Source organism: Argopecten irradians, chromosome 4 (assembly GCF_041381155.1).
Source record: "Argopecten irradians isolate NY chromosome 4, Ai_NY, whole genome shotgun sequence".
Classification (NCBI taxonomy): domain Eukaryota; kingdom Metazoa; phylum Mollusca; class Bivalvia; order Pectinida; family Pectinidae; genus Argopecten; species Argopecten irradians.
In genome coordinates, this window is record NC_091137.1 from 21075466 (window position 1) to 21097965 (window position 22500).

Sequence of the window (22500 nt, forward strand, 5' to 3'; positions counted from 1 at the left end):
TGTATTCCTCGTCGAGTTTGTGTATGCATCTTGATATTTTATATTTAACGGTTGTATTCCTCGTCGAGTTTGTGTATGCATCTTGATATTTTATATTTAATGAACACAAGTAAATTAAACAGATTGAATTTTTTATATGTAACTATTTTGGTGAACACAAGTAAATTAACAGATATGTAATTAATAGGTAGGAAAATATGCTGAACACAATTAAAATTAACATTGACTATTTTCATATGTAACTTATATAGGTGGAACACAAGTAAATTAAACAGATTGATATTTTATATGATAGCTAAGTAGGGTGAACACAATTAAATTAACTGACTGATTTTTATATGTGGTTATGTAGGGTGAAACACGATTAAATTAAACAGATTTATTTTTTATATGTAACTATGTAGGTGTAACACAAGTCAATTAAACAGATAGATTGAAATTATATATGTAGCTAATGTAGGGTGAACACAAGTAAATTAACCAGAAAGATATTGTATATATAGTGGCAAGTAGCGTGAACACAATGTTAAAAATTAACAGATTGATTATTTATATATGTAGCGTATGTAGCGTGAACACAAGTAAATTAACAGATTGATTTTTATATTGAGGCTATGCTAGTGTGAACACAAGTAAAAACTTAGACAGAGATTGAAATTTTATATGTAGCTATGTAAGGTGAACACAAGTCAAATTAAACTGTATGATTATTTAATATGAGTAACTATAATAGGTGAAACACTAAGTAAATTAACAGATTGATATATATTATATGTCGCTATTGTAGGTGAAAACAAGTAAAATTAACCAGATTGATTTATTTATATGTAACTATGTGGGTTTAACACAAGTAAATTAACATATTGATATTTTTATATGTGAGCTATGAAGGTGAACACAAGTAAATAAACAGATTTGATAATATATATTGTAGCAATGTAGGAGAACACAATAGTTTAATTAACAGATTGGATTTTATATTTGTAACGATGTAGGGTGAACACAAGTAAATTAACAAATTGATTTTTATATGTAGCAATGGAGGTGAACACAGGTAAATTAACAGATTGATTTTTATTAAGTAACTATGTAGGTGTGAACACAAGTAAATTAACAGAATTGATGTTTTATAGTGGCTATTGTCGGTAAACACAAGTAAATTAACAGATTTGATTATTTATAGTACTATGTAAGCTGAACACAAGTAAATTAACAGATTGATTATTTATATGTAGCTCCAGTAGGGTAAACACAAGTAAATTAACCAGATGATATTTTATATGTAACTAATTTGGTGAACACAAGTAAAAAAAGAGATTTGATTATTATCTGTAGCTATGTAGGTGAACACAATTTAATAACAGATTGATGTTTCATATTTAAATGTAGTGAACACAAGTAAAATAACAGATTCGATATTTTTATATGAGCAGGTGAACACAATTAAATGACAGAATTGATATTTTATATGTAACTATATAGGTTGTATGTAACTCGACTGATATTTTATACGTAGCTATTTAGTTGAACACACGTAAATTAACCAGATTTAATTTTTGATATGTAACTATATAGGTGAACATCAAGTAAATTAACAGACTGATATTTTTTTATATGTAGCTATGTAGGTGAACACAAGTAAATTAACAGTATTGATATTTATAAAATGTAACTATAATAGGTGAACACAAGTAAATTAACAGATTGATATTTTATATTACTATGTAGTAGAACACAAGTAAATTATACAGATTGATATTTTATATGAAATATATAGGGTAGTGAACACAAGTAAATTAAACAGATTGATAATTTTAGACTGTAAGCTATGTAGGTGAGGAAAACAAGGTAAATTAACAGATTGATATTTTATATGTAGCGAATGTAGGTGAACACAAGTAAATAAACATAATGGATTCATTTATATGTAACTAAGGAGGGTGAACACAAGTTAATTAACAGATTGATTATTTAATATATGTAACTATGTTAGGTGAACACAAGTAAAATAAACAGACTTGATATAATTTATTGTAGCTAATGTAGGTGAACACCAAGTAAATAAAACAGATTGATTAATATATTATGTAACTATGTAGCTGTTACCATCAGGTTAATTAACTGACGAATATTTTAATATGTAACTATGTAGGTAAACAACAAGTACATTAACAGACTGATATTTTAATATGTAGCTATGTAAGTGGAACACAAGTAGTAAATGAACAGATGATATTTTATATGTAGCTATTGTAGCGTGAAACACAGGTAAATGTAACAGATTGATATTTTATATGTAACTATATAGGTGAACACATGTAAAATTAATCAGGGACTGATATTTTTATAAGTAGGCTATTTTGGTGTGAACACAAGGAAAATTAAAACATATTGATTTTTTTATATGTAGCTAATGTAGGTGAACACAAGTAAATTAACAGACCTTGATATTTTCTATGTACTAAGATAGGAGAACACAAGGTAAATTAACAGACTGATATGATTTAATATGTAGCATATAGGTGAAAACAAGTAAATTAACAGACTGGATATTTTATTATATGTATCTAATGTAGGTGAACACAAGTAAATTAACAGTTTGATATTTGTATATGTAACTATGTAGGTGAAACCACAAGTAAATATAAAGAGATAGATTATTATATGTAAAAACTTTATGGGGGTAGCGTGAACACAAGTGTAATTAACAGATCTGATAATTTATATGTTAAGCTATGAAGGTGAACACCAAGGTAAATTAAAACAGATTTATTTTTCTATATGTAGCTAAATAGTGTGAACACACAAGTACATTAAATTGACTGATATTTTATATGTATCTATGTATGTGAAGAACAGAGTAACATTTAACAGATTGATTTTTTTTATGTAGCTATGTAGGTGAACACAATACTTATTAACAGATTGTAGGCTGATGTAGCTAAGTAAATTAACATCAGTAAATTAACTGACTGATATTTTATATGTGGGCTATATAGGTGAACACAAGTACATTAAACAGATTAGATATTATTATACTGTAGCTAACTTAGGTGAACCACAAGTAAATTAAAACAGATTGATTTTTTTATGTGTGGCTATGTAGGTGAGAACACAAGATAAAATTAAAAGACTATATTTTTATATGTAGCTATGTAGGTGAACACAAGTAAATTAACCAGAGGATTGATAGTTTATATGTAACTAACATAGGTGTAAACAAGAAAAATTAACAGATTGATATTTTATATGTAGGCTATGTAGGTGAACACAAAAGTACATTAACAGACTGATATTTTATATGTAGCTATGTAGGAGAACACAAAGTAAATTAAACAGATTGATATATTTTATATGTGGCTATGTAGGTGAACACAAGTAAAATTAACAGGGAAGATTTTTAAATGTACAGGTGATTGATTGGTATTTTTTATATGTGGCTATGTAGGTGAACACAAGTAAATTAACAGACATGAAGAAGACGATTGAGTATTTTTTCCCTTCAGTTACAAAATGTACTTACTTTACAACCATTACCAACATTGACAAGTAAATTAAAACTTCGAGTATTGATTTATTTGATCATCCCTATGTGGCTGCATGTAGGTGAACACAAGTAAATTAACAGATTTGATATTTTATATGTAATTAGCTTGTAGGTGGTTAACACAAGTAAATTATCATTTACAGATTTGACGCCATATTTTTTATATGTGAAGCTATTGTAGGTGAACACAAGTAAATTAACAGATTGATATTTTTATATGTAACTATGTAGGTGAACACAAGTAAATTAACAGATTGATAATTTTTATATGTAGCTATGTAGGTGAACACAAGTAAATTAACAGATTGATTTTTTATATGTAGCTATGTAGGTGAACACAAGTAAATTAACAGATTGATTTTTTATATGTAACTATGTAGGTGAACACAAGTAAATTAACAGACTGATATTTTATATGTAACTATGTAGGTGAACACAAGTAAATTAACAGATTGATATTTTATATGTAGCTATGTAGGTGAACACAAGTAAATTAACTGATTGATATTTTATATGTAGCTATGTAGGTGAACACAAGTAAATTAACAGACTGATATTTTATATGTAAGCTATGTAGGTGAACACAAGTAAATTAACAGATTGATTTTTATATGTAGCTATGTAGGTGAACACATAACAGACTGATATTTATATGTGCTATGTAGTACACAAGTAAATTAACAGATTGATTTTTATATGTAGCTATGTAGGTGAACACAAGTAAATTAACAGATTGATTTTTATATGTAGCTATGTAGGTGAACACAAGTAAATTAACAGATTGATTTTTATATGTAGCTATGTAGGTGAACACAAGTAAATTAACAGATTGATTTTTAATATGTAACTATGTAGGTGAACACAAGTAAATTAACAGACTGATTTTTTATATGTCACTATGTAGGTGAACACAAGTAAATTAACAGATTGATTTTTATATGTAGCTATGTAGGTGAACACAAGTAAATTAACAGATTGATTTTTATATGTAGCTATGTAGGTGAACACAAGTTAATTAACAGACTGATTTTTTATATGTCACTATGTAGGTGAACACAAGTAAATTAACAGATTGATTTTTTTATATGTAGCTATGTAGGTGAACACAAGTAAATTAACAGATTGATTATTTATATGTAGCTATGTAGGTGAACACAAGTAAATTAACAGATTGATTATTTTATATGTAGCTATGTAGGTGAAACACAAGTAAATTAACAGATTGATTATTTATATGTAGCTCTGTAGGTGAACACAAGTAAATTAACACATTGATATTTTATATGTGGCTATGTAGGTGAACACAAGTAAATTAACAGACTGATATTTTATATGTAACTATGTAGGTGAACACAAGTAAATTAACAGATTGATTTTTTTATACGTGGCTATGTAGGTGAACACAAGTAAATTAACAGATTGATTATTTATATGTAGCTATGTAGGTGAACACAAGTAAATTAACATTGATATTTTATTAGATTGATATTTTATATGTAACTATGTAGGTGAACACAAATAAATTAACAGACTGATATTTTATATGTAGCTATGTAGGTGAACACAAGTAAATAAACAGATTGATTATTTATATGTAACTATGTAGGTGAACACAAGTTAATTAACAGACTGATATTTTATATGTAACTATGTAGGTGAATAACACAAGTAAATTAACAGATTGATATTTTATATGTAACTATGTAGGTGAACACACAAGTAAATTAACAGATTGATTATTTATATGTAACTATGTAGTGAACACAAGTAAATTAACAGATTGATTATTTATATGTAACTATGTAGGTGAACACAAGTTAATTAACAGACTGATATTTTATATGTAACTATGTAGGTGAACACAAGTAAATTAACAGACTGATATTTTATATGTAGCTATGTAGGTGAACACAAGTAAATTAACAGACTGATTTTTTATATGTAGCTATGTAGGTGAACACAGGTAAATTAACAGACTGATATTGTATAACACAAGTAAATTAACAGACTGATATTGTATATGTAGCTATATAGGTGAACACAAGTAAATTAACAGATTGATATTTTATATGTAACTATGTAGGTGAACACAAGTAAATTAACAGATTGATTATTTATATGTAACTATGTAGGTGAACACAAGTAAATTAACAGATTGATATTTTATATGTAACTATGTAGGTGAACACAAGTAAATTAACAGATTGATTTAACTGATTTTTTATATGTAGCTATGTAGGTGAACACAAGTAAATTAACAGATTGATGATTTTTATATGTGGCTATGTAGGTGAACACAAGTAAATTAACAGATTGATTTTTATATGTGGCTATGTAGGTGAACACAAGTAAATTAACAGATTGATTTTTTATATGTAGCTATGTAGGTGAACACAAGTAAATTAACAGATTGATTTTTTATATGTAGCTATGTAGGTGAACACAAGTAAATTAACAGACTGATATTTTATATGTAGCTATGTAGGTGAACACAAGTAAATTAACAGATTGATTTTTATATGTAGCTATGTAGGTGAACACAAGTAAATTAACAGATTGATATTTTATATGTAGCTATGTAGGTGAACACAAATAAATTAACAGATGATATTTTATATGTAACTATGTAGGTGAACACAAGTAAATTAACAGATTGATTTTTATATGTGGCTATGTAGGTGAACACAAGTAAATTAACAGATTGATTTTTATATGTAAGCTATGTAGGTGAACACAAGTAAATTAACAGATTGATATTTTATATGTAACTATGTAGGTGAACACAAGTAAAATTAACAGATTGATTATTTTATATGTAGCTATGTAGGTGAACACAAGTAAATTAAACAGACTGATATTGTATATGTAGCTATGTAGGTGAACACAAGTAAATTAACAGATTGATATTTTATATGTAACTATGTAGGTGAACACAAGTAAATTAACAGATTGATATTTTTATATGTTTTACTATGTAGGTGAACACAAGTAAATTAACAGATTGATTTTTATATGTAGCTATGTAGGTGAACACAAGTAAATTAACAGATTGATTATTTATATGTAACTATGTAGGTGAACACAAGTAAATTAACAGACTGATTTTTTATATGTAACTATGTAGGTGAACACAAGTAAATTAACAGATTGATATTTTATATGTAGCTATGTAGGTGAACACAAGTAAATTAACAGACTGATATTTTATATGTAGCTATGTAGGTGAACACAAGTAAATTAACAGATTGATTTTTATATGTTACTATGTAGGTGAACACAAGTAAATTAACAGACTGATATTGTATATGTAGCTATGTAGGTGAACACAAGTAAATTAACAGATTGATATTTTATATGTAGCTATGTAGGTGAACACAAGTAAATTAACAGATTGATTTTTTATATGTAACTATGTAGGTGAACACAAGTAAATTAACAGATTGATTTTTTATATGTAGCTATGTAGGTGAACACAAGTAAATTAACAGATTGATATTTTATATGTAACTATGTAGGTGAACACAAGTAAATTAACAGACTGATTTTTATATGTAGCTATGTAGGTGAACACAAGTAAATTAACAGATTGATATTTTAACTGATTTTTTATATGTAGCTATGTAGGTGAACACAAGTAAATTAACAGATTGATTTTTATATGTGGCTATGTAGGTGAACACAAGTAAATTAACAGATTGATTTTTTATATGTGGCTATGTAGGTGAACACAAGTAAATTAACAGATTGATTATTTATATGTAGCTATGTAGGTGAACACAAGTAAATTAACAGACTGATATTGTATATGTAGCTATGTAGGTGAACACAAGTAAATTAACAGATTGATTTTTATATGTAACTATGTAGGTGAACACAAGTAAATTAACAGATTGATTTTTATATGTAGCTATGTAGGTGAACACAAGTAAATTAACAGATTGATTTTTTATATGTAACTATGTAGGTGAACACAAGTAAATTAACAGACTGATATTTTATATGTAGCTATGTAGGTGAACACAAGTAAATTAACAGATTGATTTTTATATGTAGCTATGTAGGTGAACACAAGTAAATTAACAGATTGATTTTTTATATGTAGCTATGTAGGTGAACACAAGTAAATTAACAGATTGATTTTTATATGTAACTATGTAGGTGAACACAAGTAAATTAACAGATTGATATTTTATATGTAGCTATGTAGGTGAACACAAGTAAATTAACAGATTGATTTTTATATGTAGCTATGTAGGTGAACACAAGTAAATTAACAGATTGATTTTTTATATGTGGCTATGTAGGTGAACACAAGTAAATTAACAGATTGATATTTTATATGTAGCTATGTAGGTGAACACAAGTAAATTAACAGATTGATATTTTATATGTAGCTATGTAGGTGAACACAAGTAAATTAACAGATTGATATTTTATATGTAGCTATGTAGGTGAACACAAGTAAATTAACAGATTGATTTTTTTATATGTAACTATGTAGGTGAACACAAGTAAATTAACAGATTGATTTTTTATATGTAGCTATGTAGGTGAACACAAGTAAATTAACAGATTGATATTTTATATGTAGCTATGTAGGTGAACACAAGTAAATTAACAGATTGATATTTTATATGTAACTATGTAGGTGAACACAAGTAAATTAACAGATTGATTATTTTATATGTAACTATGTAGGTGAACACAAGTAAAATTAACAGATTGAGTTTTTTTATATGTAGCTATGTAGGTGAACACAAGTAAATTAACAGACTGATTTTTTATATGTAGCTATGTAGGTGAACACAAGTAAATTAACAGATTGATTTTTTATATGTAACTATGTAGGTGAACACAAGTAAATTAACAGATTGATATTTTATATGTAGCTATGTAGGTGAACACAAGTAAATTAACAGATTGATTTTTTATATGTAGCTATGTAGGTGAACACAAGTAAATTAACAGATGATTTTTATATGTAACTATGTAGGTGAACACAAGTAAATTAACAGATGATTTTTTATATGTAACTATGTAGGTGAACACAAGTAAATTAACAGATTGATATTTTATATGTAGCTATGTAGGTGAACACAAGTAAATTAACAGATTGATTTTTTATATGTAGCTATGTAGGTGAACACAAGTAAATTAACAGACTGATTATTTATATGTAGCTATGTAGGTGAACACAAGTAAAATTAACAAGACTGATATTTTATATGTAGCTATGTAGGTGAACACAAGTAAATTAACAGATTGATTTTTATATGTAACTATGTAGGTGAACACAAGTAAATTAACAGATTGATATTTTTATATGTAGCTATGTAGGTGAACACAAGTAAATTAACAGATTGATTATTTATATGTAGCTATGTAGGTGAACACAAGTAAATTAACAGATTGATTATTTATATGTAGCTATGTAGGTGAACACAAGTAAATTAACAGACTGATTTTTTATATGTAGCTATGTAGGTGAACACAAGTAAATTAACAGACTGATTTTTATATGTGGCTATGTAGGTGAACACAAGTAAATTAACAGATTGATTATTTATATGTAACTATATAGGTGAACACAAGTAAAATTAACAGACTGATATTTTATATGTAGCTATGTAGGTGAACACAAGTAAATTAACAGACTGATATTTTATATGTAGCTATGTAGGTGAACACAAGTAAATTAACAGATTGATATTTTATATGTAACTATGTAGGTGAACACAAGTAAATTAACAGATTGATATTTTATATGTAACTATGTAGGTGAACACAAGTAAATTAACAGACTGATATTTTATATGTAGCTATGTAGGTGAACACAAGTAAATTAACAGATTGATTATTTTATATGTAACTATGTAGGTGAACACAAGTAAATTAACAGACTGATTTTTTATATGTAGCTATGTAGGTGAACACAAGTAAATTAACAGATTGATTTTTATAGTGGCTATGTAGGTGAACAAACAAGTAAATTAACAGATTGATTTTTTTTTATATGTGGCTATGTAGGTGAACACAAGTAAATTAACAGATTGATTTTTTATATGTAGCTATGTAGGTGAACACAAGTAAATTAACAGATTGATTTTTTATATGTAGCTATGTAGGTGAACACAAGTAAATTAACAGATTGATTTTTTATATGTAGCTATGTAGGTGAACACAAGTAAATTAACAGATTGATATTTTATATGTAACTATGTAGGTGAACACAAGTAAATTAACAGATTGATTTTTTATATGTAGCTATGTAGGTGAACACAAGTAAATTAACAGATTGATTATTTATATGTAACTATGTAGGTGAACACAAGTAAATTAACTGACTGATTTTTATATGTAACTTTGTAGGTGAACACAAGTAAAATTAACAGACTGATTATTTATATATCCTGATAAGATAGAAAGAACTCCTCTCATACACATTAAAGAAAATCAATACCACCTATTGAGTCCAATTTAGTCATAAGTCACTTGTCCTTTAGTAAAGTTGCTGATTAAGCAAGATGAAAATCACTTTGGTAGTTCAGACTAAGTAGAAAGTTTTCAAAAGCTTAAAAAATAATCTACAATTAACAGAAATTTAATGTATGGTAACAATTTACAAAGTATCTAAGGGGTGGTTAGAAAGACATGGGAGTTTACTGGGCATAATACAGTAAATCATCATGCTAATTTCAGTTATTTCTTACCCGAGCCATCATTGCACTTCCAGGAACTGGTTTAGTTGATGTAATCTTCTCAAAAGGCAACGGTCTCAATCCAAGTTCTTGTCGAATTTCACTGAAATATTATTATATTGCAGCATTAAAGACTTTTCTTTGTTCTGATACTAGGTTCAATTTGCTTTCGAAGTAAAAGATTCATGAAGATTTCAAAAGACATGTATTTGACCGATATGACCGTAAAACTAGGTGAAGGTCATATGTATAAATTCCATTATAATTATCAGACATCATATGAAACCATATTTATTTTACACAAATTTTGTAGCTGTTGAACAAATTATAAACAAGAAATCACTTTTGTTGTGATTTTTCTAAACATTTCTTCAGATTTGAAATTATCATATGGTTTATACAACAAGAGGCCCATGGGCCTTAACGGTCATCTGACTATTTGCACAATACAACATAGTCGTTTAAAGATTTTAGCATATTTGACCTCTGTGACCTTGAATGAAGATAAATGTCATTCATTTGAACAAACTTGGTAGCCCTTCATCCCAGCATGTCACAGGCCCAATGTCAGGTCTCTAGGCCTCCTAGTTATTCTCAAGAAGTCATTTAAAGATTTTAACCAATTTGACCCCTGTGACCTTGAATGAAGGTCAAGGTCATTCACTTGAACAAATTTGGTAGCACTTCATCCAAGAATGCAGCAGGCCCAATATGAGTATCCTGGGCCTTTCGGTTCTTGAGAAGAAGTCATTTAAAGATTTTTGCCTTTTTGACCCCTGTGACATTGAATGCAGACCAAGGTCATTCATTTGATCAAACTTGATAGCCCTTCATCCAAGCATGTAACGGGCCCAATATCAGGTCTCTAGGCCTCTTAGTTATTCACAAGAAGTTGTTTAAAGGATTTTAAGCCTATTTGACCCCTGTGACCTTGAATAAAGGTCAAGGTCATTCATTTGAAGAAACTTGGTAGCACTTCATCCAAGAATGCAGCAGGCCCAATATGAGTATCCTGGGCCTTTCGGTTCTTGAGAAGTCGTTTAAAGATTTTAGCCTTTTTGACCCCTGTGACCTTGAATGAAGACCAAGGTCATTCATTTGATCAAACTTGATAGCCTTTCATCCAAGCATGTTACGGACTTAATATCAGGTCTCCAGGCCTCTTAGTTATTCATAAGAAGTTGTTTAAAGGATTTTTAGCCTATTTGACCCCTGTGACCTTGAATGAAGATCAAGGTCATTCACTTGAACAAACTTAGTAGCCCTTTATCCCAGCATGCTACAGGCCAAATATCAGTACCCTTGGCCTTCTGGGTATTGAGAAGAAGTCGTTTAAAGATTTTAGCTTTTTTGACCTCTGTGACCTTGAATGAAGGTCAAGGTCATTCATTTGAACAAACTTGTAGCCCTTCATAGCAGCATACCTCAAGCCTAATATGAGTATCCTGGGCCTTTTGGTTCTTGAGAAGAAGTCATTTAAAGATTTAAGCCTATTTGACCCCTGTGACCTTGGATAAAGGTCAAGGTCATTTATTTGAACAAACTTGGTAGCACTTCATCCAAGAATGCAACAGGCCCAATATGAGTATCCTTGGCCTTTTGGTTCTTGAGAAGAAGTCGTTTAAAGATTTTAGTCTTTTTGACCCCTGTGACCTTGAATGAAGACCAAGGTCATTCATTTGAACAAACTTGATAGCCCTTCATCAAAGCATGTTACGGGCCCAATATCAGGTCTCTAGGCCTCTTAGTTATTCACAAGAAGTTGTTTAAAGGATTTTTAGCCTATTTGACCCCTGTGACCTTGAATGAAGGTCAAGGTCATTCACTTGAACAAACTTGGTAGCCCTTCATCCCAGCATGCTACAGGCCAAATATCAGTACCCTGGGCCTTCTGGGTCTTGAGAAGAAGTCATTTAAAGATTTTAGCCTTTTTGACCTCTGTGACCTTGAATGAAGGTCAAAGTCATTCATTTGAACAAACTTGGTAGCCCTTCATCCCAGCATGCTACAGGCCAAATATCTGTACCCTGGGTCTTTCGGTTATTGAGAAGAAGTTGTTTGAATGAAAAGTTTACGCATGGGGCACGGCGGACGACGACGGACGGTGCATGATAACAATAGGTCATCCTGACCCTTTGGGTCAGATGACCTAATGATACTTAAAACACAACCAGTAAATATTTGATGTGTGACATTTTGACAACTAATTCACTGTCAGATGAATGACCTGTCAGCATAAGTAAGCAGTGGGCAAGAACTAAATTGGGATGAGGGGGCACATAGACTCTAACACATATATAACAAAGTATTGGACAAAGAGTAGTGACATTCAGTCATTTTGACCCAAATGCAATGCTATATAGCATATAGCTGTATAGTTATATATAATTCAGCTGTGCCACACTTAAAACTAAATTTTGAAGACAAGTCCTACACTGTTTACACCTTTGTGTACTTATGCTGACTGGTGATGAAGGTGACAGTGTATACATTGTACTAATCATCAAAACCTCAAATATGTGCAACAAATATCATTACATAAAGGTAGATGTTTTATGGTTTATCACTATATTAACAGGTCCTTACTTTGTCTCCTCCCATGTCTGTGTGACCGGGTCTAGTGAAGCACTTCTGTGTGGTCTAAAAGCTTTGTCCTTGGCAGCATTGGAATGTTCCTCTGTATCTTTAACCTCTTCATCTTTGACCTTTTCATCTTTGATCTCTTTATCTTTGACCTTTACATCTTTGACCCTTTCATCTTTGATCTCTGTATCATCCTTGACCTCTGTATCTTTTACCTCATTGGTAGATTCTGATGGACTGGTTTCATCCCCACCATTCAAATTCTTGTGACTGGAATTCCCCAGCATTTCTGGTTCTTTTTCTTCAGCCTTGACATCATCAATTTCTGACTTGGTTGGTTCTGTGCCTGTAATCTCGAGGTGCTCATTGTCATTTGTCAACAGTTCAGTGTCAGTAAATTGATCTCTTTCACTTTCTGTTACAACTGTAAGGAAAGAAAATCTAAATGACAGCACCATCTCACCACCGAAAAACTCTGCATGATAGAAGCTATTGGAACATGAAGTGGTAAAGGGTTAAAATGACATCTTCCCAGACCCACAATCGATTGCACTATCCTACCTGGTTTGCTACTTTGATAAGTGAAACGTAGCAAAGTGCAATCAACTGTGAATCTTAGATGATGCAATCAAACCCCCAGGTTTCTTACTGTGAATCTTAGATGATGGGAGAGAAAGGTACAATATAAAGCCAGATTCTCTGGAATATTGTTAGAGTTAAATTTAGTCCAATTAATATAATGTTATTAGGAAGTTGTGAGATGATATATCTGAGTGAATAACAGCTTACCTGTCTTTACTTTCAGTAACAATACAATTGTACAATGTATATACTATTCTTCTATCTCTACTTTATACTTTCAAGTCATGTTGTTCCAAAACAATACTTCAAGGCAGACTTACCAATGTTGTCTAACTTTTGAAGAGTTGGCAGTGTCTTTAGAACAATGGATCTGTAGTTTTCTGTCTCTGCACATGGGTTGTCAGCGAGCCAGAGATTACGTAACCGTGGTAATGTGGCTAAATGGTTGATTTCTGACAGGTCTTTAATCTTATTTTTTCTAATGTAAAGTTCTTGCAAATTAGGGCAATAGGAGAAATCTTCCAAAGTTGTAATGCTATTGACACTGAAAAATATTAATGATAATAATAAAAGAAATCACTAAACATTATTCTCAGAATTACCTCATAGATAGCGTGAATTTGAGGTTAAGAATTTAATCATAATGTTTTTATTAGTCCTAACCAGTTTTTTTATCATTATTTGTAATATTACTACATATACTGCTTCATACTTATATCATCAGTAACTGGGGAGAAAAGACAACACAAATAATATAACTTTTGACAAAGAACCTTTCGATGTACCTTGATTGAATGATATCTTTGGACTTGAAAATTAAAATATATATGAAGAAAGTTTAAAGAACCTTGGTTCTCTTAGATAAAGTAGATCAATTAATGAAATTCAGAAATAATTCACTTCATGTTATCACGTACAAGACCATCTTAATGAGCATGAAACTGCTGCATTGCAAGGTCATCATTAATGATAAATTAATGATTATCAAATTCTGAGATGTGGATATATTATGATTGATTATCAAAAGTAATCTACACAGATTTACTATGGACTTGGCCCATTATGTTCAGTGAATCAAAAATTAACAAGTTACAAGTAGGTAGTGAAAGTTCATTTCATTTTAATTTTCCTACAATTACCTTAAACTGCATACTTCTAGATTGGGCATTCTGCGAACAACGCTGACATTTTCGATATCAGAACCCCTGCAAATAAATTTCAAATAAAATCAAAATGGCACATACATATTCATGTATGCATTATACTTAAAAAACAAAATTTGGGGCAATAATACTGAAACAAGTCAGTACTCCTTGAAATAACTTTATTATAAGTATAGTATCTTGTTTTCTTAATCTGTTAAGAGCTATTTTTTATGTTATTTGTTATAAAAAAAATATAAAAAGTGTTGTAGAAGACCAGTGAACAAACACATTTCTATCAAGTGCCTCAACCAAGAATCAAACCTGCACAGGTTTCCAGCATGATAAACTGAGCTAAAGAAGCATGCTCTGTCAACTAAATTATAGAGACTATTCAACACTTAATTTGTACAAGCCAAGCCAATCTGCTCCTTTTACACTACTCCCATGGTTTTTGCTTTAAATTAAGAAATAAAACAATATCAACTGACTTATCCTTACATTCAAGATTTTAACAAGAGGCCCAGAGGGCTTGTATTGCTCACCTGGATATTTTTTTACTTATTACCACAAAAACTCTTACAATCAGAAATAGCTAAACTGACAAGAGGATTGGTTTAAGTTTGAATCCCAACCATATAATGGTGCTATCAATATTTTATGACTATGAGTGTTAGTCACAGCTAAGTTTCAGAGTAGAAGTCATTTATATGAATATAGCTAAATTGACCCTTTAGGCCCAGCTCTTCAGGCCCACGGGATGTCAGCCAGACCATTTGCACATACTACCATTGCATTATATATGAGTGCTTTCTCATTCTTAGTTTCAGAGAAGTTGCTTACATGCAAAATTACCATTTTGACCCCTTTTCGCCCCGCCCCTCCAGCCCCTGGGGGATCAGCCCCATAAAATGTACAATTTTAAAGCACCACCCTTTAAAAATGCTACCATTCATTGTGAGTGCTATCACATGCTTGGGGGGGGGGGGGTCAGCCCTATCATTTGTGTAAATTTGATTCCCTACCCTACAATAATACTACTATTGCATTATGAGTGCTATCACACGCTTTTATATGGAGCCATCTTGATAGGCATTTAAATTTAATTATGTCCAAGATATAAGCTGGAAAGCTGACCGAGTTGACTAATCAACCACAAAATAATTTGACTGAACACTTCCATTTTTCATTTCAAAATAATCCATTAAATTAAACAAGAGGCCCATGGGCCTTAACGGTCACCTGAGTTTATTTAGAATGAAACAAAGACATATAAACACTAACATACTGGCCCTTGATGTCGGTCAGTGATTTTATGAATTTCACATTTTCATCTATCAAGAGAATTTGCTTCCATCAAACCTATGAATTCAAAAGATTTTTGAAATTTAAGTCATTTTGACCCTGTTTGGCCCCGCCCTCTGGTCCCCCAGGGGGTCAGCAAGGACCAATATGGACGTCAAAATGCTATATCTTAGGCTAATAATTCTTATCAAGTTTGAGTCATTAAGAGTGGTTAAAATGTCCCAACATATTACCACAAGCCCTCCACCTTTGGGATGCGAATGCGAATCCCAAGTGGGGCAGTTGCCAGGTACTGACTGCTGGTCGGTGGTTTTTCTCCGGGTACTCCGGCTTTCCTCCACCAACAAACCTGGCACGTCCTTACTTGACCCTGGTTGTTAATAGGACATTAAACTAATAAACCCAAAAAGCACTCATTTCTTATGAAAATTGAGCAAATAATGTTCATATATGAGTTTTTCATATATAAACAAAAGTAGACTTGACCCTTTCCCCAAGGGGAAACGTGATACCCCAGGGTCATATAATTTACGATTTTTATAAAAAACACCTTAAGACTTTTCCATCTATAAAGAATATTTGATTCTTTAAGAAGATTTTTGAAGTTTTAGAATTTTTGCCCCTTTTGGCGCCACCCCTCTGCCCCAAGGGATCGGCCAGGACCAATATGAATATGATATTAAAATGTTATCTCAGGCTAATAATTATAACTAAGTTTGACTCACTTCCTATGAAAATTGAGCAAACAATGCTCAAAAATGTGTTTTCCCTATATAAACTTGACCTCCTCCCCAGTTGGGAATGTGAGACCCAAGGGTCATATAATTCACAATTTTTGTAAAGGACCATAAGACCTTTCCATCTATGAAGAGTATTCGATTCTACCATTTCCAGAATTTCAGAAGAAGATTTTTGAAGTTTTAGCCTATTTGACCCCTTTTGACCCAGCTCTTAAGGCCCCTTGGGGTCAGTCATGGAAAAATTGTTAAAAAGATTCAATGGCCATTTTATACTGATAATTCTGACAAAATTTGACTAATTTCCTTTTACAAATGACCAAATAAAGCTCAAAAATGTGTTTCCCTTTATAAACTATAGTAAAATTAACCCCCTCCCCAGGGGGGAACTAGAGACCCCAGTGACATATAAATCACAATTTTTATAAAGGGCCTTAAGACCTTTCTATCTATGAAGAGTATTTGGTTCCACCATATCTGTGAGTGGAGAAAAAGATTTTTGAAATTTTAGTCAATTTTACCCCTTTTGGCCCCTCACACAGCCCCCTGCGGAGTGGGGACCATATAATTCACAATTTTGATTGGCCTTATGCCCTAGAAGGTTTGGGCAAAATTTCATTGAAATTGCTTCTGCAGTTTTGGAGAAGAAGTCGAAAATGTAAATTGTTTACGGACATACGACGCACAACGGACGACTACGGACAAAAGGCAATTAGAATAGGTCACTTGAGACTTCGTCTCAGGTGACCTAAAAATTCAATTTTGGATTGGGCAGCAGGCAAAGCCTATGTCCTCTCCACATGATTACATGCATGTATTGTATATATACAATTTAGAAACCTATTTTATAGCATATCTTTAAAAGCATATTTACACTGGACTGGATCTATAAAATAACATTTAATCATTTTTTGAATTAACACAAATCGTTCATATTACTGAAAACACTTATAAGTATTTAAATACATATGTAATAGAAGGAATTACCTATAGCGATGAATAACATGCATATATTGTTGTATTAAACTTTAATTAATAACGGTATTAATTGATTCATATTTGCTAATCAAAAGTTTTGATTTTAGTTAACTGTATTTTGATTATGATTATAACTTAACATTTATTCCCTCAATGTCACTCTCACTCCAGACATTCATTATAACTGGGCAGCACTAAAATGTCCATAGTGTTTTACCACTAAGTGCCTACCTAGTCACAAATATATACATAGTATGAGCAACACTGAGGGGGTAAACAAATATATATACCTGTTCCTGATTACTATTTATGTGTAATATCTCAAAACATTGACATGTGCACGGAGTACGGCGGACCGGACCGCCGATGTTTTAGACATCTGCAAGATATTTTAGTTTCAGGTTAAGGTGGCCAATAAAAGAAAACAAACACGATGCGGTTTTAATATGTTATTTTTTCTTAATACAACACTTCTTTGTGCAAGTTGTCAAGCATTTTAGGGGAATATTTTGCAATTAAATTGTCACCTTCATACATCGATTTTGGGACTCCCTGGACATCGTTTTTCCCCAAAATTTTTGATGCGCAAAATATACTGATAGTAGATTTTTTTCAGCATTTTCAGCCCTAAAAAGTACCTGCGCAAATTACACTGGTGCGCAAATTGTAAAAGTTTTTACGGTATGCATGTATATTCATTTATACATTCAATTCATGAAGGAAAAGAAATGAATCAGTGTTATTGGTTTGTACTTCACATTCATGTCCTCGTCAGTCTCGGGCCCAAGTCACATCAAAATATGTACATTGTATATGATACAGTAAAGGGCAAAGTAGGAGTAAATATAGTGTCAATGCAGTATAAATGCAATTTAATTAATCAATATATTAATCTTACTTCAAAATTAATAATAGCTTTGAAGTCCTATTCAATATTCTCAATGTGTTGGTCAATTATATTGAAATCAAGATGAGATCTAATTGAACCATTTGAAAAGATGGTGATAAGAGTATGTTTTACAGTCATGCCATCATTTATAGTGCCGATCGGTCAGTGTTATTAAGTTTAGGCTTTGCATTTCACTTCCTTTGTAAACATTTTGCAAGTTCAAAGTTTTCACATACTGGCGCAACATATTTATAAGGTAATCTGTTAAATGTGACGAATCAATAACAGACTTATACATTTTTCAAGTTCCAGATGATATTTATTTAGCCATTTAGATTTGGAGATACCTTATTGAAGATTCATGATCGTAACATGTGTCCATTCGTGAACACATGTGCTCCTAAACCGAACTTTCAAGGAATTAAAGATAGAAATTTCAAGCGATGTTTCAATTTTGTATAGAATATGTGCATTGAACAATAACTCAAAGGCCCAAGTACTTAATCATGTTTTAAAGTCCTATTCAATATTCTCAGTGTGTTGGTCAATTATATTGAAATCAAGATGAGATCTAATTGAACCATTTGAAAAGATGGTGATAAGAGTATGTTTTACAGTCATGCCATCATTTATAGTGCCGATCGGTCAGTGTTATTAAGTTTAGGCTTTGCATTTCACTTCCTTTGTAAACATTTTGCAAGTTCAAAGTTTTCACATACTGGCGCAACATATTTATAAGGTAATCTGTTAAATGTGACGAATCAATAACAGACTTATACATTGTTTCAAGTTCCAGATGATATTTATTTAGCCATTTAGATTTGGAGATACCTTATTGAAGATTCATGATCGTAACATGTGTCCATTCGTGAACACATGTGCTCCTAAACCGAACTTTCAAGGAATTAAAGATAGAAATTTCAAGCGATGTTTCAATTTTGTATAGAATATGTGCATTGAACAATAACTCAAAGGCCCAAGTACTTAATCATAACCTTATCCTGTTACAACAACTACTGCACACTAGGATATGCTTGTCGGTGATCATGACCCAGGGACATGTATATGCCTTGTACTTGCCTGTAGTGAGCAAGCCCAACTTTTTACTTGCAATTGTAAATTTATGAAAAAAAGTGCACACTATATGCGCAAAAAAAAGTGCACTATATACACAAAAATATGGTAGTCAGAACTATGTACATGTTTGTCAGAATCATATCAGACAGGTTTCAGCTAAATCACAATGGTATAACTTTATTGCAATGCAATCATATTTATTTTCTTTTAATTCACTGTAGAGTAAAAATTAGTCAGTGTAGAGTAAAAATTAGCCAGAGATACTCTAGCCCTGACACCAGACTTAGACATTATGACAGTTAGATGTCTAATGTTGGGCAAGAGCGCACTAGTGCATGAAAAGGTGGAACTTGCTGCCACCGTTTGGTATCGGGCCAAGTCATCTCTGATTCAGACAGCTTACAAAATATTACCACCAAGAAGTGTCACTTACATTGGTCTTTTTAAATGAATAATTTATCTACTCATAGCAATCCATTTTATCAAGCATGCATGTTGTACGTTTTGTCAATACAGTAGTTTCTTTACCTTGACATTAAATTTCCCTCCTCGTCGTCAACATTTTTTCATAGTATGCAAATCACCTCTAATCTCGACGGATTGCTATATTTGTGTAGATAAACTATTCATCTGTTGAACAGACCATGGTAGGTAATGCGTCTCGGTTGTGGGTCTGAATCGGAGATTACCTGGCCCAATACCAAAAAGTATCAGCGAGTTCCATTTTTTAATCGAATATAGCGCTTTGGCTCTACATTTATTTATTAGGATTTATTAGGACAATTGATGGATGCAGGCTGGATGCCTCTATATCCATATCAACAATATATACATTCATAAAAAATAAGTAAATAAATTCCAGTATATCAATGGCTATGATCCTACAATATAGACTATTAGATTTTAAAACAAATATTTTTCCAGTGTTCATCTAACATTACTTCAAAGTTGTATACAGTATCTGCATCTATAATATGTTGCGGCAAATTATTCCATATGTCTACTATTCTGTTACTGAAGAAATTCTTTCTTAATTCTAAATTGCCGTTTCTTAAAAAGTTTCTCAGAATGACCTCTCGTTCTGCCTGTACTGTCCATTTGGAAAAAGTTCTCAGTTACTCTATGATCATATATGTTTTTAACTATTTTAAAAACATTTATAATGTCCCCTCTAGTTCTCCGATGTTGTAAAGTTGAAGATTTAGTCTTTCTAAGCGTTCCTCGTATGTTAGATTTTTGAGTCCCGGAATAAGTTTTGATGCCCTTCTCTGGACTTTCTCGATCAGGTCGATATCTGCCACTTTGTATGGGTTCCATACACTCGCCGCATATTCCAGGTGTGGTCTAACAAGAGCTTGAAATAGTAACTTGAACATCGACTCATTAAGATATACAAAAGATCTTCGAATCAGTCCAACTATGCTGTTCACTTTGTTCACGATATTATGCAGGTGGGTTTTGAAATTCAGGTCCTCATCGATATTTACCCCAATGTCCTTTTCGTGTGTGATGTTTTCCAATTGAATCCTCTCTCCTTCATCTCCATTCATATACATGTTACATGTAGTAATGTCTTTTCTGCAAAGCTTTTATCTATATCACCTTACATTTGTTGGGGTGGAATTTGAGTAACCATCTGTTCGACCAGTTTTGAGTTTATACAGGTCCTCTTGGAGAATTCTCACATCATCATTGTTTCTAATCTGCCTGTAAAGCTTTGTGTCATCTGCAAATAGTGGTGATGAAGATGTTGTTATTTCAAGGAGATCGTTTATATACACTATAAATAAGATTGGGCCCAGTACACTTCCTTGTGGGATGCCGCTGATTACGGGGTATGTTTTTGACATCTCACCATTAACAATAACACGTTGACATCTATTACTCAGGAAATCCTCTATCCAATTTACTACTTTTTGACTGACGCCATATCCTATCAATTTCTTTAAGAGGCGTTTATGCGGGACCTTATCAAATTCCTTCATAAAATCCATGTAAATTACAACTAGTTCTCCTCCATCATCTATAATTTCAGTCCAATCTTCTAAAACATTCAGCAACTGAAGTTGGGTTGATCGTCCCGAGATAAAACCAAATTGTTTAGAGCTTAAAAAATTATTCTTATCCATGTGTTTTACTATACTGTTTCTAACTAACTTCTCTTAAGTTTTTACAACAAAACTCGTGAGGCTGACAGGTCTATAGTTTCCTGGGTCTGACTTCAATCCTTCCTTGAATATGGCAGTGATGTTAGCTTCTTTCCATTCTCGAGGTAGACAGTCTATCTGTCCTAATGTCAAAGTCTGGTGTCAGGGCCAGAGATAATCCAATAATATTAGATCACGATATTGAGAAACTTCTGATGTGCAATATGCCTATCAGAAGTTTCTCATCATCTAAACTCACTCAAACATTGTTGGAGTAGGCCAGAGTACCTCAGGGCTCAGGCTATGTAAAATGTACTTAAAACTGTAAAACATCTGTTATCAATATCTGTTACCCAACTCCCGTCCGATATCTCCACCCTAGGCTATTCTATTACATAATTTTGAACTAAATAAATGTGGTCATTGTTAAATGCGATAAGATCTAATAGTGTACAGTTGAAATATTTTGATACATCAGTAAGTTAAGTTTATTAGGCTTAAATATTTTGAAATGATCCCAAAAGACTAACATAAACTATCAATTATTCTATTCTCAACGAAGCATATTTACCAAAAATTCAATTTCTTGACACTTTCTAGGTCTGACGCTCTTGTTCTGGCCAGAACGAGAGCGTCAGTAAGTTTTTCTTCCTGATATTCCATACGTTCGAATGCATGAATGCTTAACCGGAAGCTGTAAAATGAAACTAGACATCGAAAACATTAGGACATAGTTTATCTGTTTAATTTGAAATATGCATAAAAACAGATATATAAATTTACTTATTTTTAGATGCATAATGCCAACCTCAAAA

The 22500-nt window shown here is 31.6% G+C and overlaps 1 protein-coding gene across 1 annotated transcript; it reads right to left on the minus strand.

The window, feature by feature from the left end:
* Window positions 1–10201: 10201 nt before the first annotated feature.
* Window positions 10202–22374, minus strand: LOC138320920 (uncharacterized protein F09G8.5-like). The gene is made up of 5 exons (XM_069264226.1): window positions 22257–22374; window positions 14550–14615; window positions 13731–13954; window positions 12832–13252; window positions 10202–10348 (listed from the first exon to the last, which is right to left on the minus strand). The coding sequence occupies exons 1-5, from the start codon at window positions 22346–22348 to the stop codon at window positions 10243–10245; spliced, it is 909 nt and encodes a 302-aa protein (XP_069120327.1). The 5' UTR covers window positions 22349–22374; the 3' UTR covers window positions 10202–10242.
* Window positions 22375–22500: the final 126 nt, after the last annotated feature.